At 42.9% G+C, this 25,305-nt stretch overlaps 1 protein-coding gene across 10 annotated transcripts in view; it reads right to left on the bottom strand.

Moving 5' to 3' along the window:
- TARBP1 (tRNA guanosine 2 -O-methyltransferase TARBP1) overlaps positions 1-9,957 on the bottom strand; it is a 64,683-nt gene extending 54,726 nt beyond the window's left edge. For all 10 annotated transcript variants that reach the window (XR_014076849.1, XR_014076845.1, XR_014076846.1 and 7 more), the window contains exons 1-5: positions 9,017-9,957; positions 6,964-7,061; positions 4,502-4,571; positions 2,222-2,370; positions 1,122-1,174 (exon numbers count right to left, since the gene is read on the bottom strand). Coding sequence is in view for 5 of the 10 variants with exons in the window: in XM_081570406.1 (XP_081426532.1) it covers positions 1,122-1,174; positions 2,222-2,370; positions 4,502-4,571; positions 6,964-7,061; positions 9,017-9,950 (1,304 nt within the window). In the remaining 5 variants the exon portion in view is untranslated. The remainder of the gene's footprint in view (positions 1-1,121; positions 1,175-2,221; positions 2,371-4,501; positions 4,572-6,963; positions 7,062-9,016) is intronic.
- Between the last annotated feature and the right edge of the window lie 15,348 nt (positions 9,958-25,305).

Consider the following 25,305-nt stretch of genomic DNA (forward strand, 5'->3'; position numbering starts at 1 on the left):
TTAGAAAAGCAAAAGTGAAAGTGTTAGTTATTGAGTCGTGTCCAACTCTTTTGTGACCCCATGCAGCCCTCCAGGCTTCTCTGTCCATGGTATTTCCCAGACAAGAATACTGGAGTGGGTTGCCATTTCCTCTTCCAGGAGATCTTCCTGACCCAAGGATTGAATCTGGGTCTCCCGCATTACAGGCAGATCCTTTACCACTGAGCCAGCCACCCATATACCAAACAAAAGACTAGCAAGTATAAACTTAGTTATCAGAATTAGAAATATTAATATAACATAATTTCAAAAGCAAGGGAAATTTTTGAAGATACAATTCAAGAGTACAGATAAAGCTCAAAAAATGAGGAAAGGCACAATACTGACACTCTTCTCAGTATCAAGCTTGATGAAGTGTAAAGGTGTTAAATAAGCAACATGTAGTAGAGAATGGCCTCCACCATCCGATATGGAAAGGGAAAAAAGTCAGAGTGAACCCTGTGGTAGTGGACTAGAAATGGGTGTACTGGTGTGAACGGATGGTTTTTAATATAGATGGACGGACAGATACTGAAATATGGATGGGTGAGTATGCTCAACAGACAGAGCTAAGAAACAGATATACACAGAGATGCAAAGACACACATACATACATAAAGACAATAATTAAGCAAATGTGGTAAAACATGATCATTTAGGGAATGTGGATAAAAGGTAAGTCAGAATTCTCTGTATTATTCTCACAACTTTTCTATAAGTCAAAACTAAAAGTTAAAAGAAAAAGGAAAAAAAACTGTCAAGTGTTGGTTAGCCAAAGCCACCATAAATTCCAAGAGGGCAGAAGTCAGGAGTAAGGGAAAGAAAGTCCCTATGTGAGGTGTCCTTCCCCAAAGCCCAAGAAAGGATGGGTTCAGAGCAGGAAAGAAAAGAAAAAGAGAAACACCAGATACAACTACCAGCAGGACAAGAAGAATCACAAACCCAGAAGGGAAAACATGGTAAGAAAAAGCTGAATGTCTATGAGGCCACATATATTTATCCACCAAATGCATTTTTAACAATCTGGTCATATTTCATAATCAAGTTAAATTTATAATCAAATACATATTACTGCATTGCTGATAAATAAAATACATGCTTACCTGCTGTATAGAGAGCTCTCTGAAAGTGCATCCATTAATGGTCCAATGATAAACTTTAAAAAAAAAAAAAAGGAAAAAAAAATTTGACGTTAAGCTGTTACTGTAATTTTGAAAAGTCAACTTGCCCTAACTGTACATCTTATGCAGGGTTACTGAAGAGCTGTTATAAGCAATCTCTTATGCTGCAGGCTGATTTATGATAGCCTTGGAGGATACCTTAATCTCAGGTATCAAACTGAACTTTCCAACCTGATAAAAATGTATGGAATACTAAGAGAGCACATGCTGTGCTGAGAAGGAAGAAAGGAATCCAAAGAAGGGACACGCGGTGGAAAATAAAGGTAGTGACAAGTGAAAAACAGAAAGATACCCAAGAGAAAATTTAAGCCCCTATGCCTGGACAATAAAAGGGGAAAAGCATATCTTCAAAAACATTAGTAGACAAAAGCATGCTTTCAGGAAGTGCAAGAAGGCTAGAATGTAGAAAAAGGATGCATACTAAAACACTATACATGTACTTGGATAATTAGGGAAGTTTAGGTTACCTCTAAATGAGAGGTAAATTACTGTTCCTAAGTCCATGATCCTCCAACTCACGTCATCATAACAGGACTTAAAATCACAGCTGTAATTCTCATAGTGTCATCACTTTGTGTGATTTCTGACAAGTGGAAGTACACATTCTAATAACATAGCTCAAAAGGCAACCCCTGCTCAGTACAGCAGATAGTAATTCACTGACTCAGAACCGGAGGAGTAGCATCACTAGACAAAGAGTAATAATTCAGGGCTTCAGAACCGTGGAGAGAGTATCACTAACACACTTCTATTCCAGTGTTCATGCTGCTGACTTTTGTTCAGAATACGGAAAACAAAGGACTACTTTTCATCTCGGTAATGATGCAGGCAGCCTGTCGACAAAGCCCAAGTATGAGAGTCTAGTTTAGAGATACAGGGTTTGTTTTCAGCAAATCTCTAAAGTGTTATTTGTGATTTTCAAGCCCCAGTATACACTTTTGAAGATCACAGAAGATACAACAAATGCCTTCGCCTCTTATCTTCTGACAGAGGTAACAAGAGAAGGGAGAGGATGCCACTACCTCAGAAATTTCTGGTGAAAATGGAAGAATCCTTGTTTCATACAGTTCCAAAAAATGGGTAACGCCTTCTTTAGTCAGGATTTTATTTTCACTTTCAAACATTCTTTTATAAATGCACAGATGCCAGGATGGGTGAAAGAGCCAGCATCCTGTGAAAATAAACACCCAAAGTTGACTTTGATTCTCACATTACGTTGCTCCACACAGACTATATACTCATAAATAAATACACACATAAACACATTAACTTCACTACAACAATCACGTTCAAAGGTGTTTAACTACTGAATAACCAAAATAACTTCAATATTCAGTTTTCCATTTTCAGTTTCATTTAGAAAGACTGCAAGCAAATGTCATGGTGACTACAGTGTACAAAATTAAATATGACTCCACACATGCAGGTTGGAACTTTAGGTTTGGGGTGATTTCAACCAATTCTCTCACCTTACTTCAATATTTTTCATACAGAAATCTGAAACTGTCCCTCCTCTGTTTGAAACCCTTGAGTGGCTTCTCAAAACTCAGAATAAAATCCAAACCAGGCATGAAACTGCCCCTGACAACTACTCGAACCTCAGGCCACCCTTCCCACACCACTAAGCCGTGCCCCACTAGTCACTACTCTACTCCATAGAGCCGCTCCCATCTCAGGGCTTCTGCACCCAGAGCTGTCTGTTCCACTTCTGAGTGACTCCTAAGGCAGGCCTCAGCTGGCCTGCCTCACCAAGGTATGGCCTCACTAGTATTCCATTCCTGCCACTTCTTTGTTGTCTGTCTAGAACTTCATAATCAAAACCATTTTTTCCCCGAAAACAGACCAAAAATCAAGTGAAAAATTGTTCTCCTGTCTCACCACTTTACCCCAGTGCTCAGTATGTACTGGACACTAAGTATGCATCTATTAAGTAAATACATGAATGAGTGAGAAACAAAAATGAAATAAGTATGTACCTCAGAGATACTTCAACTCTTTTCAAATATCCTTAATATTATTAGGAAAAAAAATTCAGCATTTTAAACCCATGGCATTCTATAAATAAATTGGTCCCTTTTTGTGTGTTATTTATATCAAGATGCTTGTTCAATTCTTTGGCAGTGGTAATTTTTCAAAATCTGTCACTGCTATTTGATTTGTTTTTCCGAGAGCTGTGGGCAAAATGTGGTAATAAGAGAATTATTTTAACAGTGAACGCATAAGTGAAGTCACAACAGGATTTAATTAAATTCTAGCCCCAGGTGGGACTAGATTCTTATGGTCTGTGAAAAATTCCAGTGTATCAGAAAACAACCATAGCAATCAGCTGAATAAAGCTCAATTCCTAAGGGGTCACACTATTAAAGTTGTAATTATCTAAAGCAGGCACTGAAACCCATTTACCTAGGTTAACTCTCATGTGTAAACACGATAATGCAGCATTTCATCATTCATATGAATATAAAACAGTTATGCCGTCTCATTTATCTAAACTTACTTTCATAAGATAATTTTAGGAAGCTCCAGTTTCATTTTATTTCTCCTAAAGAGCTCTCACAATCTAGTACTGATTAAGGACTTAAAAACTATATTTAAAATAGTATCTTAGAAATTTCCCTTCCCCAGATGTCCAACCTACAGAACAATGGCTGAAACTCTAAGAAAGCAACTTTAACAATGAAACAGATATATAAGAGAACAAAGCTGGAAAGCAGTTAGAATATATAATACCAAACAACGTTTATTAAAAAATGAATAATATACCATACATAAAACATTACCAAAGAGTCCTTATCTTTTAAGGATATATACTGAAATAATTACAGATGAAATGATATGCTGTCTAGGAATGTGCTTCAAAATCATTTGATGGAGAGGGAGCAAGTGAGGCCACATGCAATGTAAGACAGAAACTGGCCACAAGTTGATTACCGCAGAAAGTAGGTGATAGGGTTCATCACACAAACTCTTCTCCTTCTGTAAATGTTTGAAATTTTCCATAATCAGAAGTTCACAAAATTACCATGCCTCTAAATTATAGAAAACTCTGCAGCCACTTAAAATTAAATTCTCAAAGACTATTTAAGGACATAGGTAAGTGCATTTTGATATACTGCTGAGTAAGAAAAAAAACATTATGAACAATCAATCCACAAGGTATGTATCTGGAATAGTAGCAGCTGTCTCCTGGTAGCAGCGAATTTATGTATTCATATAACATTCTCCACAATGAACAAGAATTAGTTACAAAATAAGGGGGAAAATGATGCATCATAAAAAATCAAAATAAGAGCAACCATTACCATTTTCCTCTGACACTGCATATTCAAACAGACTGTTTAGCTTTGGTAAAACTGGCTTTATGACATGTATCTGAAAACAAAAGCAAAAAGCCATAGGAAATGAAAATTCACCTTTAAAAACCAAAGTATTGTTATATATTTATGTAAGTCACTCTTCTGTTCCTCCCTCCACAACCTCCACCCTCCCTGACCCCACCACACCCATGTAAAAAAATATGCAGAAGGTGCCTGATTTTTCCAGTTTTTAAATCATACAAATTCAAGTAAGACTGAGTATGACAAAGCTAATAAATATAACCTAGAACATAGTTACAGTAACATTACATTTATAGAGTATCATAAATTATGTCATGCATCCTTAACTGTCCAGGGAAGCAGGAAGGGCTGATAACACCAATATTACAAAGATGAAAAAATACTGAAATGCTTTCTCTAGTCATTCAAGTTGTTCAAGGCCACACATTTAGATGTAGAGCCAGCTCAGGGTTCAATGTTCTTTTTTCTTAGACTCTTGCAGATACCAGCATCTAATGTACATATCCTACAAACTAAAGGCAATTAACTTAGGAGTTTCTAAACAGTGAGGGTGTTATGGATGTACTGATTAAGGAAAACCATAGTTTACATAAATTTAGAAATGTTTTTTGTTTAGTCCTCATCCCCACATCTACATATATTTAGCACATATGAGTACTTCTTTCTTTTAGTCAACAAACAATGCATTTGGACTGACACCTCACCGTGACTCCATGATGGCTGGTCCCACAGTGATCTGCAGCTTACGTACTGGGAACCCCTATAATAGTTCTCCAAGTGTGGTCCCTAGAATGGCAGCGTATGCATCTCCTGGGAATATGTAAAATATTCGAATTCTCAGGCCACACCACAGACCTAATGAATCAGAAACTCGGCAGACCAGATCCAGCAACTGATACTTTAATAAGTCACCAGGATGATTCTAATGTCAATCTAAATGTTAATCTCTAAAGAGATTCCTCCTAACTTAAAAATTCCATGTTCCTATGAAGATTAATTCAAAGTCAACTGAAAATGATTTTTCAGGTTTCTATTCTCAGAACCAGAGAATGCAAAGATGTAAGAACTGAAAGGAAGAAAAGAAAGCAAGCCTACAAAATCAAAGGGTCATTGTTACTTAATAACAACTGACCTCAGACTTTAAGTAACATTTTCCTCACTGTGTATTTCTTTGGAGATTATTTATAACATAGAGAAACTAAAAACTAACAAATACTTTAGAAGTAAATGTCAAGGGAAGATCAAATAAGACCAAATCCTTTGAATGAAAAATTAAGTCAACCAAAGTATTCTTTAATTTCCTGAGTTTATGTTGTTATTGTTGTTCAGTCCCCCAGTTGTGTCCAGTTCTTTGCGACCCCATGGACTGTAGCAGCCAGGCCTCCCTGTCTCTTCCCATCTTTCCAAGTTTGCCCAAGTTCATGTCCATTGCATCGGTGATGTCATCCAGCCATCTAATCCTCTTGACACCTTTTTCTCCTTCTGCCTTCAATCTTTCCAGGCATCAGGGACTTTACATATGAGTCAGCTATTCACATCAGGTGACCAAAAAGTTGGAGCTTCAGTTTCAGCATCAGCCCTTTGAATGAGTATTCAGGGTTGATTTCCCTTAAGATTGACTGGTTTGATCTCCTTGCTGTCCAAGGGACTCAAGAGTCTTCTCCAGCACCACAGCTTGAAGGCATCTGTTCTTTGGCACTTTGCCTTCTTTATGGTCCAGCTCTCACAACCGTACGTGACCACTGGGAAGACCATAGCCTTGATTATAGAGACATTTATTGGCAGAGTGGTATCTCTGCCTTTCAACACACTGTCTAGTTTTGTCATAGCTTTCCCGCTGAGAAGCAACTGTCTTCTGATTTCACGGCTGCAGTCACCATCCGTAGTGATTTTAGGGCCCAAGAACAGGAAATCTGTCACTGCTTCCACCATTTCCCTTTCTATTTGCCATGAAGTAACAGGGCCGGATGCCATGATCTTAGTTTCTTCTTTTAAATATTTGGTTTTAAGCCAGCTCTTTCACTCTCCTCCTTCCTGAGTTTACATTCAACCTTAAATTGCATCTATGCTGGAAAAGAAAATGGGATTCCCTGGTAGCTCAGACGGTAAAGAGTCTGCCTGCAATGTGGGCGATCCTTGGGTCTGGAAGATCCTCTGAAGAAGGAAATGGCAACCTACTCCAGTATTCTTGCATGAAAAATCCCATGGACAGAGGAGCTTGGCGGGCTATAGCTCATAGGGTCGCAGAGAGTAGGACACAACTGAGTGACTTCACTCACTCACTCAAGCTGGAAAACAAAGCATGCTTGTATTCCATTATGCTATATCCAAGTTGAGCTTTTGGTATTGGTTCTACAGAATGTTTGCGGAAAAAAAAGAAAGAAACTGCACCTATACAGGATTTCATAAAATATGAAAACACTTACCTGATTTCCTTCAAGAGTTTCCATAATTAAAATATAGTTTTCCCAAAACTTTAGAAGCTCATCTTTTTTCTTCTCAGACCACCAAAACAGACTTGGGCCTGATATGGTTTAAAAAAGAAAATCAGTTTCTAGATTTAGTTCCTAAATAGAAAATTTTATGTTTCTAAATATAAGGAGACAACAATCTGCCAAATACAGCAACAACAAAATCCAAAGCCAGCTCAATTAGAGTGACTCAACCCCAACAATCTAACAGAGTACCTATCTCTAACACATAAATATTTCAGTTGCTACTGAAAAAAAGTAATCTCATTGCCAAGAGATAAAACAGAAAACAAAACCAGACTCCGAGACGGTCCAAGAATAGAACTTACATACACCTATGATTAGTATGTTAAAGGATCTAATGGAACAGGTAGATAACAGGCACAAACAGGTGGGGATTTCCAGGAGATAGAAACTAAAAAAGTGTCAGGTGGAATTGACAGAAAAGACATAAAGGATCCTTTGATTTAATTATCAGATATTCAAGGTCTTGAAGATAAGAACTCCAGGAAAAGAGCTTCAAGGCAGGATCAGGTGAAGGGAGTCCCCCAGGTGAGAGTGAAGGCAGATCTAAGAACGTCAGTGGTGTGCACAAGGCTGAGCTTGTAATGGGACTTTAGAAGAGACTTCTTCAGGAAAATTTATAATGACTGATGATCTCACTTTGTACAGGAAAGATTTAAACAACTAAGAATCTGGGGCTGAATTAGTGGTAAGTATGGCGGCAACCAAACATAAATGACAAATATAGGGAAAACTTGCAGGAAGGAAAAAATAAATCATAGATTACTACATAGATCACTGATGAACAGTACTTTCATAGTCATAGTTTTGTTGAACTCACATTTAATCAAAATTGCAAGTAGGATAACGGATTTTATGATATTACTGGACTATGTCAAGATATAGGGATAGACACCAAAATAATCAGCTAAAAGAGGTAAAAGTGGCTGCTCCTTGAAATGAAGGAAATATAGATGGGAGGCAAGCATAAGACCATTGCTTATCTTTAAAACTGCAGAATGATTGACACTTTAAAATAAATGAGCGCTTAACTTTGGTAATTTAAAAAAATGTTTTCCAGTGACAACTCTCATTGGATGATCACCAACTTGCGGGCTATTAAAATATCTACTATCTGATGTTTTAAACGTGTATAAAAATCTAATCTACTCACAACTTCAGCGGAACAAAAATCTTCTACTAGTATAAATAAGCAGGCAGCCATAGCTGAAAGGATAGAAATTTTCCATCCATTGAGGCAGTTTTGACTCAATGAATCCATTTTGGACTTCGATAGATCAAAATAAATTTAAGATGACTGAAGTGTATTTTCACACATTTCAGTGAACAAACCGATCAACAGTAACAAACCAAACTAAAGGGAGGCCTTGCTATTTTGTCTACTTTTATCCTGTGATAAACTGGTAGGATGCACAGGCTCAAAATGTAAAATAAATTAAAAAATTAAAACCTCATTCTATTACATCAATTGCAAGAATATCCTCCAAAGGGCGACTTAAGGCCCATATACTTAACTAATATTAATAAATCCTCCTAAGAGAACTACCGAAGGATTGTGATGGTTTTCCCATGACAAAATTCTAATACTCAAGGCTCAATTCGTCGGTCAGTACATGTAAATGCTTTTCTTTTCAATTTGATGGGTGCTATCCCTTCTTTTCTATTTGAACGAGCCCACGATATAGTGCAGTTTTGGTCTGTTAATATCCTGCTGGACTAGTTCCTAAATTATTCCATGAATGCAGTATTCCACCCGCTCTGGGTCAGAGAATTTAGGAGATGCGGACTCTTCTAACAGTGCTGCAGTGATTTGTTACAGTTCAGAGAACACCCTCGAGATGAGGTTCCCAAGGTTTTTCAGGCTCTATGGGGACCACGAGAATAACCAAATTCTGTACGAATCGCGGAGACGGCCCCGGAAGCAGAAGGGCCTCCGTCGCAGAAAGTCAAGTAGGGATGGGCCAGGGAGCAAAGAGGCAAGTACCGGTTCCTTCGCCGGGGGCGCACGCGCAGTCGCTCCCCAGTTCCGCCGACACCTCCACAGCCCGCTGCAGCAGGTAGCGCGCCCTCTTGCGCGTCAGGGCGTCCTCAGAGCAGGCCAGCCCGGCCTGCACCGTGCTCCAGAAGCGCCAGCAGAGCCGGGCGTCCAGGCCCGCCTCGCGCGCGACGGGGACGCTGTCTGCGCAGGGCTCGGGCAGTAGCTTCTCGGCCAGGGCGCTCAGAATCAGCAGCTGCGACCCGACGCGGCCCGGCCCCTCAGGCACCCCGGGCGCGACCAGCCCGCCCCACACAGCCCGCAGCGCCGCCCCGCCGCACCGGCCCAGAGCCGGCAGCAGCCGCCCAGCAACCAGCGCCGCAGCGTCCTGGGACGAACCCGCCTTGTCCCCACCCAGCGCCAGCGCGAGAGCGGCCCGCGCCACTCGCTCCAGCAGGGGCGCGTCCTCGCGAGGCCGCAGGCAGGGCCCCACGGCCGCCAGCACCTCCACGGCCGCCTCGGCGGCCCCTTCGAGGCCGGGCGCGGGCCCCGCGTTGAGCAGGTCACACAGCGCCTCCTCGGCCAGCGCGGCCGCCAGCTGCGGGTCCCCGGCCAGGCGGGCGCACGAGCGCAGGGCAGCGCCTGCCGCCCTCAGCACGCGCCGGCGCTGGCGGGCCGTGGGACCGGGGTCATCCCCGCCGCCCGCTGGGCACCCGCGCAGGCCCCGCAGCAGCGGCACCAGATACCCGGCGGCGACCTCGCGCGCCGCCTCCGGGAGCGCGCCCGCGCCGCCGCCGCGCGCTTCCTCATCCTCCAGTCTCTGCAGAAGAAAGCACAAGGTCTCCACGCGCTCCGCAGTTGCCTCCCCGCGGCAGAGAGCCCCAAGCAGGACCCGGGGGTCCCGGCCTTGCGAGAGCAGCGCATCCGCCAGCACCCACTCCATTTGCCCCGCGCGCCGCCGACCCCAGGAGCCCAAAGGAAGGCGCCGGCGTGCGCGAGTGCGTGCGCGTGCGCGTCTGTCCCGAGCACGCGCCCGCAGGTAGGGGGCTTGCAGCGCCGCCCTGGTCCAGGTCGCGGCGCTTTGGGCAGGTCCCACCAGAATGGCCTGGGTAACTTTTTAAAAAAGAAAAGAGGCTCTCTCATTAAACGTTAATCTACACCAACTCCATCGATTCTTGATTGTAGATTGACCTGCCCAGGGGCTCTAAATCATTTTAGAGTGCCATGAGAATGGGCCAGAGGTACATTTGGAAGGTGCGCTCACCATCACCTAGGTTGTTTTTAAAAAGGAGCAGCCTGACACCACCCACAAAGACATTGATACAGTGGGTCTGCAGTGGGCTCCCGACATCTGCATAAAAAATAAATACTGAAAACACAAGAATGATTCAGGAGCCGTGCAAGGTACTGTAGGAATGAGCTAGGGACAGAGCTGAAAAAGAGATGCCCACGCCAGCACTGGCAGTCAAATGCCCAAGCTGTCTCTAGCATGCAGTTCTTCCCATACAATGCTTGTGCTCCCACATGCAGTCCCCAAATAGTTCATTTGTCTATATTTTCTGTATTTCTGACAGCATTTACTGCTAAATACAGAAACAGAAAAACCTCACCTAAGTATACACCGTACTGATTTGGTTTCTGGCTCAGTCCTAGGCAAACTGAATCACTGAGGTGGGTTTTCTTTGCCTTCCAACCACACCACAAAGATCTCTCCCTTAGTCCATGGAGAAGTCACAGTTGCCCCTTTAAAGAGCTTGATGTGTAGTAAACACAAAGGGTAAAGTGTAATTTAAAGTTATTTAAGTTTAAGTGTATTTTATGCAATTTGAAGTTATTTGATTTTTATATTTTATGTTTTATATAATTTAAAGTTATCCAAAATCATATATGCAAGATTTTTTCCCATGTTTCAGAGTCATTCGGTTTTCCATTGACTGCATGCAAAAAGGTTTTTATTGTAAGTCTTCCTTGGTGGCTCAGTGGCAAAAAAAATATGCCTGCTAGTGCAGGAGAGGAGTTTGGGAAGATCCCCTGGAGAAGAAAGTGGCAACCCAGCCCAGTATTCTTGCCTGGGAAATCCCATGGACAGAGGAGCCTGGCAGGCTGTAGTCCACTGAGTTGCAAAAGAGTTGGACATGACTAAACAACAACAACAACGACAATGATTTAGGTTGTGTCAGTTAATATCAGTTGCCTTCAACATTTAAAAAAGCATCAGTTCGGGGACTTCCCTGGTGGTCCAGTGGTTAAAATTCTGTGCTTCCACTGCAGGGGGCACATGAGTTCCATCCCTGGCCTGGCAACTAAGATCCTTCATGCCCTGTGACAAGGCCAAATAAATAAACATCAGTTTCCTTCAACATATATTCTTTATATATCTATCAAAAATGGACAAAAGTCTTGAGCAGACTTTTAGCAACTAAAGATAGGTTAATGTAAGCATCTGGGAAGGTATGGAGAATCATTATTCCTCACAGACATGCCAATTCAAGCCTCAAGAGATAACACTTCACACCCATCCGAATGGCTAAAATTTTAAAGACTGAAACCGCCAAAGGATCGTTAAGGGTTTCCTCTTCTTGAAACCCTGTCTTCCTCTAGTTTTCACCATATACCTTCGTTCTGTTTTTCTTTTTCTTATTTCTCCAAACTGTTTCTTCTCCATCCTCCTCTTTCTATTCCTGACCTGCTCATATGGATATTTCCAGACTTACATCTCTAGATTAGTGTTCTTCTCACTCTCTAAAATTTCCCTGAATAAAGATTCTACTACGATTTACATTGCTAATGAGGAAAAAAATCTAGACATCCAGCACCACATCTCTCCCTGAACTCCAAACCTATCGACCTACTGCCTACCAAACTGAATGTCCCTCAAGGCATCACTCTCAGTCTCCACTTTTAAGAAGGTCACCTTATTATCTTAATTCTTTCATCCCTTCCCCCATCATCACTATCCCCACCAATGTACTTCTTCCTGTATATTTCCTATTTAGGGGAGTGGCCATAACTCATTCAGTTGCCCAAGTCAAAAAACCTGGGAGCCAAAATGTTACCAAGCCAAATTTTGGTCCACTTGCCTGGATGTGTGGTTAAGTCCATCTACCGACGCCAGGTGGCAGTGAAGATTATTGCAGATGCCAAGCAGGGAGTCCAGGCAGCTAGTGCTCAAGAGGCCTGAACTCACTGAAGGCTCCAGGGAAACATTTTTAAAGACAGGATGAGGAAGAGAGATTGTGGAGTGTGTGATCAGCTCGTGGACATTCTTCTGATTGGTTGGTAGTGAGGTAATCAGGAGTCAACATCATCAACCTTCTTCAACCTTCTGGTTCCTTCTGGTCTGGGGTTATGTGCTTGTGGGCAGCATACCATTAACTTCTTCCACCTGGTAGAGGTTGCAGTATCTGCAAAACAGCTTAAAGAACATGGCCTAGGATATTACCTATAGCCCATGAGATGGAACTAAAGGTCCTTGACTTTTTCGAGTGCCTAAACTATTATTTGTTGGCTTATTATAAGTTAGCTTAAAGCTCAACATTTAGAAAACAAAGATCATGGCATCCAGTCCCATCACTTCATGGCAAATAGATGGGCAAACAGTGGAAACAGTGGCTGACTTTATTTTTCTGGGCTCCAAAGTCACTGCAGATGGTGATTGCAGCCATGAAATTAAAAGATGTTTACTCCTTGGAAGGAAAGTTATGACCAATCTAGACAGCATATTGAAAAGCAGAGACATTACTTTGCCAACAAAGGTCCATCTAGTCAAGGCTATGGTTTTTCCAGTGGTCATGTATGGATGTGAGAGTTGGACTATATAGAAAGCTGAGCGCCGAAGAATTAGAATTGATGCTTTTGAACTGTGGTGTTGGAGAAGACTCTTGAGAGTCCCTTGGACTGCAAGGAGATCCAACCACTCAATCCTAAAGGAAATCAGTCCTTAATATTCATTGGAAGGACTGATGCTGAAGCTGAAACTCCAATACTTTGGCCACCTGATATGAAGAGCTGACTCATTTGAAAAGACTCTGATGCTGGGAAAGATTGAGGGCAGGAGGAGAAGGGGACAACAGAGGATGAGATGGTTGGATGGCATCACCGACTCAATGGACATGGATTTGGGTGGACTCCGGGAGTTGATGATAGACAGGGAGTCCTGGCGTGCTGCGGTTCATGGGATTGCAAAGAGTCGGACACGACTGAGTGACTGAATTGAAACTATTATTATTATTATTTTGGTTGCACGAGGTGGCGTGCGGGATCTTAGTTCCCCAACCAGGGATGGAACCTATGCCCCCTGCAGTGAAAGTGCAGAGTGTTATGCACTGGATCACCAGGGAAGTCCCTAAACTATTATTATTTTGTTTTGCTTGACTGTTTTCCTTTTTTTCTGCATTTACTCATGTCTCTGATTAAAAGTACTCTTTGTAACTCAGAGAAGGCCTGGCAGCCTAAATTTTTTTTTTTTTTAATAAGCAAGAGGCAGGCAGAGGACATAGTGGTGGGCTATGATTTCTGCCGAGAAGGCCCCATAGGGTCTTGATTGGTTACAAATAAATTTCCTCCTCTCTTCTTTTATTCATACATATGATTGCTCCTCAAATCTATCCATGAAACTGTCTAAATCTCTTAGTGTCCCCACCTCTCTGTCCTCCACTAATACCTTAGTTTTAGACTGTCCTCATTTCTTACTAAGATGACAACAATAACTTCCTGACTGATTCACTCTCCCCCACAGTACATATGCCACATAGCTACCAGGATGACCTTCCTGAAATTAAGCCACAGCTACCCATGGCCCCCAGAATCATGGCTGAATTTCTCAGCATGACATCCCAGATGCCTGTTGAGGTGGCCCTGCCTAATTCTCCAGCCTCCTTGTCCTCAGGCCCCATGTGCACCTAGGGTTTCAAGTCCCCAAAACAAGCCACGTGCTCTCACTTAGTTTTTCAAAAGGCTTTCTCTCTTCTGGAAGACTCTTACTCCATTTGACTAGTTCTTTTCCTTTCAAGACACAGTTCACATTGTCGTCTCTCCAGAAAGTCATTTCTTTTTGTTTGTTTTTTTATTTTGGGGTGTGCCATGTGACAAGCAGGACCTTAGTTCCCTGACCGGGGATCGAATGTGTGTCCCATGCACCGTGCGTTTGGAACATGAAATCCCAATCACTGGATTGCCAGGGAAACCCTAGAAAGTCATTCCTTAAACCTCACTCCCACTACCAACACCCATTCCACCTAGGTGGTGTCCCCCTCTTCCAAGCTCCCCAAACATCCTAGTATATCTCTTACACAGCATTTGTCACACTGTTGTAACCACAGGTTTAATTCTCTGTCTCCTTCCCTGCTGTGAGCAATTTGAGGGCTTATCAGGGGCTATGGGTGGCTATGGGGGGCTATGGGCTTCCGTGATGGTTGAGCAGTAAAGAATCTGCCTGCAATGCAGGAGACACACAGGAAACTCAGGTTTGATCTCTGGGTGGGGAAGATCCCCTGGAGGAGGAAATGGCAACCCACTATAGTATTCTTGCCTGGGAAATCCCTGGCGGGCTACAGTCCACGGGGTCTCAAAGAGTCAGACATAACTGAGCACTCATTCATATTATATCGTATCATATCATATCATGGGCTTTATCTTTTATCACACTAATCCCAGCATCTGTACCTCTGGTTGTATCACTCTCAAGAAATTTTTGTCCCCTACTCCTCAGTGAAGACCCAAACTATAGGGCATCTATAAGAAGCCCTTCACAATGCCTTAATGGTACTTCTATCTTCCCCAAGCTTTCAGTGGTGGTAATAACAATAGCAAACAGTTACTTATCATACTTAAAAAGATATGGTAATATCTTTACCTATAATACTGTATTGAATTCTCAAAACAACTCAGAAATGAAGTGCTATTATTTTTCTCATTTTACAGATGAGGAAACTGCACAGGGAAGAGGGTAAGTACTTTGCTTTGGTGTCACACAATGAAAAGCAGCAGAACTGACTCAAAACTGTGCATTCTGCCACATTACCTCTAAAACATCAAGAACGCAAAATCTGCAATTGCAATTAGATTTACTGCCTACCTAATTTGCACTCCAAGGTCAAGGTCTAGGAATGTGGTATGAATGAATGAATGAATATGTGTGCTTCTGCCATAGCTCATGATCTCCTTTTCAAGTGAGGATTTCAGTTTTAATTTATTGTGTAGCCTACACACCAAATGTAGTACCAGAAGCATGGTAGCTACTCAAAAAGCATTTGGAACTGAGTGAATAAGAATTAAGTATCTTATAGTGAGAGAGTTATAAATTGATCAGCCGGAAAATTGCCAGGGACACTAGTTTATAACTAGTTAGTTTCAGGTGTACAGCATTCTGCCCTACCCCATTGTGAGATTGGCTTGCCTTTTTGGAAGTCTGAGGTCTTCTGTCAGTGCTCAGAAGGTGCTCTGTGGAAACCGTCCCACATGCTGATGAACCTCTGATACATTTGTTGCAGGGAGTGAGGGGAAGGTGATCTCCCCATCTACTCCTCCACCATCTTGAAAGTCTTCTCTGGGACATAATGACTCAAACGTGAGCATTTGAGAGCTGAAGTCCTTGTTGCCTAGTTCAATATGCAACAATACACTGCTTTGATAGACAGAGGAGACCTGTGTGAGAAACAGCCAGTTACCCCTGTTCATTCCCATGAAGATGAGGGGTTGCATTGGAAGTTGTGTGTGAAAGGCATCTAGAAGAGTTTGCTTCCCTTACTCCTTGCAAGTTTCCTGTTTTGTCCACAAGTGAATTAGGGTTTATGACTAGTTTTTTATTTTTTTAACTGAAGTATAGTTGATTTACAATGTTATGTTAATTTCAGGTGTACAGCAAAGTGATTCAGTGATACGTACATGTATGTATTTTTTTTTCAGATTCTTTTACCTTTTAGGTTATTGTAAAGCATTGAGTAAAGTTCCCTGTGCTATACAGTAGGAGAGATGGGCGGTCAGCTGTGAGAGCCAGAGGTGGAGGATGGAGCACATCCCAGGAAATGGTCCTCAGAGACCACTGCCAGGCACTCATGTCTACAAGGCAAAGCACAAGTGGGGTTTCTACCTCAGAAGCACACACATGTATTGCCTGAGGAAATAACACGGGGCAGGCTTGGGGTCCAGGGGGTGCCGGAGAGAGTGGTGAATGAATCCATGACTATATGAGCTAGAGTAAAGCAGCTGAAGAGAAGGCAGGGGAGACTGTAACACGTGTCCATACTGGCACCTGTTTTTGATGTTGAAATAGCAACTAGTCTGGTAGAGCCACTAGGAAGAACTGTTTGCAGTTTCCTCAAAAACCTAAAAATAGAGTTGCCATATGATTCAGTGACCCCACTCCTGAGTATATATCCAGAAAAAAAACTATAATTCAAAGATATACATGCACACCTGTATTCATAGCAGCACTATTTACAATAGCCATGACATGGAAACAACCTACATATCCATCAAAAGATGAATGAATAAAGAAGATGTGGTATATAAGTACAATGGAATACTTGTTGTTTAGTCACTAGGTTGTGTTCGACTCTTTGTGACCCCATGAACTGCAGTACACTAAGCTTCCCTCTCCTTCACTATCTCCCTGACTTTGCTCAAATTCATGTCCATTGAGTCAGTGATGCCATCCAACCATCTCATCCTCTGCTGTCCCCTTCTCCTCTTGCCCTCGATCTTTCCTAGTATCAGGGTCTTTTCCAATGAGTCAGCTCTTTGCATCAGGTGGCCAAAGTATTGGAGCTTCAGCTTCAGCATCAGTCCTTTCAGTGAATATTCAGGGTTGGTTTCCTTTAGGATTGACTGGTTTGATCTCCTTGGAGTCCAAGGGATTCTCAAGAGCCTTCTCCAACGCTGCAGTTCAAAAGCATCAGTTCTTCAGCACTCAGCTTTCTATATAGTCCAACTCTCACATCCATACATGACTACTAGAAAAACCGTAGCTTTACTAGATGGATCTTTTTCAGCAAAGTGATGTCTCTGCTTTTAATATTCTGTGTAGGTTTGTCATAGCTATTTTTCCAAGGAGCAAGCATCTTTTAATTTCGCGGCTGCAGTCACCACCTACATTGATTTTGGAGCCCAAGAAAATGAAATCTGACACTGTTTCCACATTTTCCCCATCTATTTGCCATGAAGTGATAGGACTGGATGCCATGATCTACCATGACTCCATGTATGCAATGGAATACCACTCAACTATAAAAAGAATGAAATAATGCCATTTACAGCAACATGGATGGGTCCTAGAGATTATTATACTAAGTGATTCAGAAATAGAAAGCCAAATACCATATGATATCACTTATATGCTGAATCTAAAATAGAACACAAATGAATGCATCTATGATATAGAAACAGACTCACAGACATAGAGAACAGACTTGTGGTTGCCAATGTGGGAGGGGGTAGAGGTAGAGGAGGGATGGCTTGAGAGTTTGAAGTTAGCAGATGCAAACTATTAATATAGAGTGGATAAACGACAAGGTCCTACTGTATAACACAGGGAACTATATTCAATATTCTGTGATAAATTATTATGGAGAAGAATATGAAAAAGAATGTACATATGTATAACTGAGTAACTTTACTGTCCAGCAGAAATTAATACAACATTGTAAATGAACTATACTTCAATAAAATAAATATTTTTAAAAAGATTGGTACACAGGGCTCAAGACCCCACTCAAATACTTCTTCTTAAGTGCGCATGTCTTACATGCATGTCTGCTCTGGAGTGAATGGGCCATGGCATAACCCAAAACTCTGATCTGTCAAGAAGCTGACATTTCTCTGGACAGAAGATGGTGCTATTGTCAACGCAGTGTGCTTTTGCCTTCCTTTCCATTTAGTGTCATAGCTGCAAAGTGGAAGACAGCTACAAAAGAAAGAAAATAGCAATTTCAGCTGGAGTCTTCAGTGAATCTCTGAGGATCTAAGAATAGGAGCAAGCTGCTTGATAGAGTCCTGATTCTTGCTTTGTGATGTCTTCCGTGAAAACCCTTCAGAGAATCTCCAAAGAGAAAATTGCCAATATGGTCTCGGTAATAGGTTTGTGTGAAGGGCAACATCTAGAAAACTCAAATTCCCTGTGGAGCCCAGTGTCAGACACCATTAGTTATTAACCCGATATTCATACTTTCTTCTCCCTTGCTCACAAAATTCCAGTTTCCTTCGAGGTGATGATATGTTAACCCCTGGGGCAAGGTCTCATGCTCACAAAACTCAACCATCCTTACAGTTAGAGGTGAGGGCTGGCTCTGAGTCCCAGTCTTGAACAATGAAACTGAAGTGGAAGTTGGCTTGGGTAGTCTGGGAAAGGTTTTTGTTTTTTTTAAAGAGATGACATTGTTATTTTTTTTTTTTTAATTTTTAGAGATATTTATTTATTTGGCTGTGCCAGATCAGGTGGCGCTAGTGGTAAAGAGCCTACCTGCCAACGCAGGAGATATAAGAGATGTGGGTTCAATCCCTGGATTGAAAAGATCCCCTGGAGGAGGGCATGGCAACCCACTCCAGTGTTCTGGCCTGGAGAATCCTATGGACAGAGGAGCCTGGTGTGCTACATTCATGGGTTGCAAAGAGTCGGATACCACTGAAGTGACTTAGCATGTATGCATGCCAGGTTTTAGCTGTGGCACATGGGACCTTTAGTTTTTACATGTGAACTCTTAGTTGCAGCATGTGGGATCTAGTTTCCTAACCAGGGACTGAACCCCAGGCTCCCTGCATTGGAACAGAGTCTTAGCCACTGGACCATCAGGAACGTCCCCATCTGGGAAAGCTTTTGTTTTCTGATGAAAGAAAAGAGACCATCTCTGCCTCATCCCTCCTCTACTGCTGTCTGCCTGAAAGCAGTGTGTTGTTTGCATCTCCAGCAGTCATTTCCAAGCCACAAGAGAACAAGGAGCAAAGGGAAAACTCTGCATGGAAGGTGCAAGGAAGGAGACTGAGAGGGGGCCTGGGTTCCTTGGAGGTATTCAACCCATGCTAGCAAGTATCCATTTCTGGACTTACTGTTCTAGGAGAAAACTCGGCCCCTATTTGCTTAAGCTTCTTTTGTTGGTTTTTCTGTATGTGCAGCCAAGCATTCCTCCCTGATAAGAACTCCTACCCAGTTGTATATTATTTAATATTATTAGCTCAGTTTGTTTTGAGCATCTTATTCTTTGCTCACAGAGGAGCCTCTTTCTGACCAATCAGCACCATCATTCCTGCCTTGAAATGCACGCTAGCTGGACCAAGCCCTGTTGGTCCTCGCTGGTCCAACACAGAAGGAGGAGGCTACACAATTGGTTCTGGGCATCCACTGGCCTTTTTCCTTTTCCTCAACTCATACTCAACGGACTGGTCAAGGTAAAGTTTGTAAGGACTGTCACTAGCATCTGTTTACTATGTACATGTTAGCTCTGCCTTTCTAGGAAAAAAAAGATTGTTACTTGTGTTGGCCTAACTCAGAGATTCTCATCTCAGTACCCAGTAGAACCATCAGGAATCTTTAATCCCTGGGAGTAGCATGTTCACACAGAATGTCTGGGCCTCATCCCAGACCAGGGAAACCAGAAACTTCACGTGCAAGGTGCAAGCATCCAAAAAATTTTTTTTATCTGTGCCACGTGCCATGTGGAATCTTGAACCTGTGCCCTCTACAGTGGAAGTGTAGAGTCTTAATCACTGGACCACCAGGGAAGCCCCATATGAATTTTTTTTAAAAGCTCCACAAGAGGGTTGAGAAGTGCTGGCCTTGCTCTAGCACCTACTCACTCATTATAGATGTTCACAGGAATTAGAGGAGGGAGAGGATAAAAACTTTCAGGACAAGCCATCCTTTCAACACTCAGAAAACTACCCTGCTATAGATAGATACTGTCTCATCTGTACTCGAGATGGCCTCACTCACTTGGAGACGCACAGAAGGAGAGGTATGGGGTGCTGGGCAATTTACCAGCCTAACTATGAAAATGGATGGGGTATGACTGAGGTCCCCAGGAAGGACATGCCCATACTGGGCAAAATACATCTGTATCTCACCTGAGATCCCAAGGAAACTGCCTTGAAATCGTCAAACTTTCCACCAGCATATCTTTTAAAAACAGTTGAAGAATCACCCTTCCTCCCACCTTTCCTTCCCTTTTTGGTTTTTCTGCAAACAAAGTGGTCCTGCATGGGTGTGCTTCCCTGATGGTAGAATTACCCAGGGGGTGCTTCAATCCATGGGCCTTGGGTATCACAGTTCCCATCAGATCCCCGAGTTTGGCAGGCAGGGAGTGCAGGACAAAGCCTGCACATCCACTCTATTTGTGAAGCAGAATCAGAATTCTCAGGCTTTCTGTCACCAGCAGAATCTCACTCTGCTGTGTCTGGCTTAGGGAGGCAGTGGTAATATATTCAGGCACACGAGGATTCCTGTTAGATGATGAATTGTGATTCTGTATCAAGCAGCTCATCACTGCAGGAGAGGTTGAAGCCCGGGGAATTGTCGCCAGTGGAAGAGCCCTGGAGGGGCCTTGAACAGCTACATCTGCAATAAAGAAGGAGGTAAAATCCATTACTGGCTGTCTTTATTTTTCTAGCCCACTGATAAGCGATTGAACACTACAGAAAGCCCTTTACCTGCTTCTTTTAGCCAGATGTGGTCCTATCCGGCCAATCAAATTCTCACCAATAATAGCAGTGACTCAAAGAGCTTCTCCTGGAATACTGGGAATTTCCTTTCCCTGCTGGGTGAGTAGGAGACCTTACAGAGGGTTTGGCACATGGATTTAAATGTTTATCCTGGGTTTAGAGCCAGAAAACAGTAAGTAGATATTGCTGATTCCTCATTTGGGGCTGTGACAAGGCTCCAAAAGTGAAGTCTTGAGACAGTTTCAAGGTTTCGTGCATCGGTATCGTATGGTTTTGTTCTTCCTGCTTAGTTAAGGCAGGACTGGTTTATACCGCACAGAGCAGGTGCCATCAGTATCACTCACCTCTGCAGTGTGGTTTTCAGGCTTGGTTCTAGATCTCGGGCAGGGTGGCACTATGTTTTTTTCCTCACTTAAATGTGTCCTCTATTGGGTTCTCTTTCTTTGTAAACGTGTACATATGAGGTGCGATGATTAACTTTACATGTCAAATTAGGTATCTATGGTTGAAACTAATAGTTCAGTTCAGTTCAGTCGCTCAGTCATGTCCGACTCTTTGCGACCCCATGAATCGCAGCACGCCAGGCCTCCCTGTCCATCACCAACTCCCGGAGTTTACCCAAACTCATGTCCATCGAGTCGGTGATACATTGGTATAAATTTGAGTGGACTTCCCAGGTGGTGCTAGTTGTGAAGAACCCACCTGCTAATGAAGGAGATGGGGGTTTGATCCCTGAGTCTGGAAGACCCTCTAGAGGAGGGTATGGGACCCCACTCCAGTATTCATACCTGGAGAATCCCACGGACAGAGGAGCCTGGCAGGTTCCAGTCCATGAGGTCGCAAAGAGTCAGACCTGACTGAAGCAACATAGCACATATGCATGCATGCACACACACATATTTTTGAGTAAAGCAGATTGCCTTCTCTAATGTGGGTGGGCCACACCCAATCAGGTGATGTCTGAATAGACCAACAACCGAAAAACTTCAGACCCCTAAGTAAGAGGCAACATTGCAACAGGTGGCCTTCAGACTGCATCTGTACCATTGGCTCTCTTGGGTCTCCCGCTACCAGCCCTCACAGCAGACTTGAACTTGTCAGCCTCCATAATTGTGTGAGCCAGTTCCTTAAAATAAATCTCTTTCTCTCCATATTCTCATATCCTATTGGACTGTTTCTCTGGAGAATCATGACCAATACAAACAAATTCCCAAACATGTATGTCTGAGAACATTGTTTATTAAATGCAATGTTTATAAAGTAAGAAGGAAAAGATGTATTTGCTGAGTGTTTCAAGTTCATTTTAAAAGATTGTTGTAATTTTAAGTTGATAATATCATATCTTTCTAATGATGGGTACTTCTATTTAAGTTCAGTGTTTTCTCGTCAGCTAATAAATATTTCAATGTTTCTGAGTCTGTAGGAAATGGGTGCTCTTTATTTAATTCTTTGCAATCAAATAATCAATCAATCAATCAAGATGTATTTATTTAGTATTCATCCGCTATATGCTCCTTAAACTGCATAGTTTATAAAAATCAGCATAACAAGGCAGATTTATCTCAATCCCCCGGCTTCCCAAGTGGCACAGTGATAAAGACTCCACCTGCCAATGCAGGAAATGCAAGAGACTTGGGTTTGATCCCTGCATTGGGAAGATCTCCTGGAGAAGGAAACAGTAACCCACTCCAGTATTCTTGCCTGGAGAATCCCATGGACAGAGGAGCCTGGTGGGCTACAGTCCATGGGCCCACAAAGACCGAGTGACTGAGCATGCACACACACATCTTGCTCCCCAGGTTAAGATAAAAAAAGGGGGTGTGGGAGGAGGCAGACAGCCACTCAGCCTAAGGACATACAGGAGATATGCTAGGAGGAGGCTGATCTTTTCACTGTGCAGGGTGTATTGTTTTTTAAGGTCCTCTATCCAGAGAAAAGATGAACAGACTTTGAAAAAGACCTTGCTCTCTCCTACACACACACACACACACACACACACACACACACACACACGGCATTCTACCCCTTATCCAGCAGCAGATGGTGAGAGCAGAATCTGAATCTAACTTCAGGAGGTCAGATCCAAGAGGAGGACTTTGGTGGGCAGGTGGACAGGGGTTGGAGAGAGGAGAGGTATGAGCCAAAATGTTTAAAAGGACAAAGAAACAGTAGGAGGATGACAACTCTCAAATTTTGCCAAATGTGCCCCCCCTCCACTTGTGTGCATGCTAAGTCTCTTCAGTCATGTCAGACTGTGACTCCATGGACTGCAGCCCGCCAGGCTCCTCTGTCCATGGGATTCTCCAGGCATGAATACTGGAGTGAGTTGCCACGCCCTCCTCCAGGGGATCTTCCTGACCCAAGGATCTTATGTCTCCTGCATTGGCCTGTTCTTTACCACTAGAGCCACCTGGGAAGCCCTGCCCCCATCCTGACCCACTCCCACCCAATTCCTTTTGCAACTGCAAAGGTTGCCTACAGAGGAGATAAATAATCCTTGATCTTGTTTGCATTCAATTTGAAAATCTAGGTACTGGTAAACTAGCATTAAATCTAGTACTTGAGCAACTTTGTAAACAATTAATAATTAAATAATTAATTGATTAGGCTCCATGGGGTCTCAGTTACAGCACACGAGGTCTTCATTGTAGTACATGGGATCTTTCATGGCTGATTCACAGACTCTCTGGCTGTGACACCTGGGCTTCAGTAGTTTCAGTGTGTGGGCTTAGTTTGTCTGAGCCATGTGAGATTTTAGTTCCCCAACCAGGGATGAAACCCACGTCCTCTGCATTGCAAGGCAGATTCTCAATCTCTGGACCCCCAGGGAAGTCCCTGGGCAACTTCTTTTTCTATCTATAACTGACATGATGGAAACTTAATGTCCCTATGAATGGGCAGGGCCATGATTTTAACACATAATCACAGTTCTCTGTGAATACAGGTTCCCATTGGTTAGGGACTGTGGCAGAGCTTGGTGTTGCTTGCATTAGTGAACCTTCAGTTCAGTTCAGTTCAGTCGCTCAGTCGTGTCTGACTCTTTGCGACCCCTTGGACTGCAGCACCCCAGGCCACCCTGTCCATCACCAACTCCTGGAGTTTACTCAAACTCATGTCCATTGAGTCGGTAATGCCATCCAGCCATCTCATCCTCTGTCATCTCCTTCTCCTCCCACCTTCAATCTTTCCCAGCATCAGGGTCTTTTCAAATGAGTCAGTTCTTTGCATCAGGTGGCCAAAGTATTGGAGTTTCAACTTCAGCATCAGTCCTTCCAATGAACATTCAGGACTGTTTCCTTTAAGATGGACTGGATGGATCTCCTTGTTGTCCAAGGGACTCTCAAGAGTCTTCTCCAACACTACAGTTCAAAAGCATCAATTCTTCGGTGCTCAACTTTCTTTATAGTCCAACTCTCACATCCATACATGACTACTGGAAAAACCATAGCTTTGACTAGATGGACCTTTGTTGGCAAAGTAATGTCTCTGCTTTTTAATAAACTAAGTTGGTCATAACTTTTCTTCATGGCTGCAGTCACCATCTGTAGTGATTTTGGAGCCCGAAAAAATAAAGTTGACCTTAGATGTATGCAAATGTATTTACATTTTCTGGGGTCTTAGCACTGACTTGTCACACCCCTGCAGATGGGACTAGCAGAAAGAGTCCACAGTGATAAGGACAACTTGAAATCGGACTTGTTCATCCAACAAATACTTGAGTAGCTGCACTATGTGGAGGACAGTGAGTAGTCCTGTCCTCAGCGAGCTTACAATCCAAAAATTTTTAAATAAATAATTAATAACTGTTATGACAAGCACTATGTAAGAGAAGCAAGAGCATGTTGAGAGCCTGCAACCAGAGGTCCCAGTCTGGTCTGGGCTAGGCCTGACTTCCTGATAACAGGTATGTCAGCTGATATCTAAAGAATGAGGGGAATTGACCAGTTCCCCTGGGGGAAACCCTGAGATGGGAGGGAGCAGAAATAAGTCCTGTGAAAGACAAAAGAATGGGGGAGTGTGGGGGAGAGATGAGGCTGGCCTGGTGGGCCAATAGACTAGATTAAGAATTTCAGACTTGATTCTTGATGGGAAATCACTGTAGGGCTTTTTGAGGGGAGAAGGGAATGTTGAAGGATGTGATTTGCATCTTTTAAAAGTCTAGCCATTATGTTGAAAGAGCAGCACTACAAAAGTACAATTGAAATGATCCAAAAACTCCTTAACTCAGCATTCCAGGCCTATTTCTTTCTCTTTTAAAATTGGGGTAAAATACACATGGGCTTCCCCAGTGGCACTAGTGGTAAAGAAAACCCACCTGCCAATGCAGGAGACAGACTCGGGTTCAAACCCTGGATTGGGAAGATCCCCTGGAGGAGGGCATGGCAACCCACTCCAGTATCCTTGCCTGGAGAACCCCATGGGCAGAGGAATCTGGTGAGCTATGATCCCAAAGGGTCACAAAGAGTCAGACATGACTGAAGCAACTTAGCATGCATGCATACAAAATATACATAACATAAAATGTGCCATCTTCATCATTCTTAAGTGGACAGTTCAGTGGCATCAAGTACATTCACACTGCTGTGCAATCATCTTGCAAAACTGAAACTCTGTTCCTGCTAAACAACTCCCCCTCCCACTCCCCGCCG

This window comes from Giraffa tippelskirchi, chromosome 2, assembly GCF_054371585.1.
Source record: "Giraffa tippelskirchi isolate mGirTip1 chromosome 2, T2T-mGirTip1v1.2.pri, whole genome shotgun sequence".
Lineage (NCBI taxonomy): Eukaryota > Metazoa > Chordata > Mammalia > Artiodactyla > Giraffidae > Giraffa > Giraffa tippelskirchi.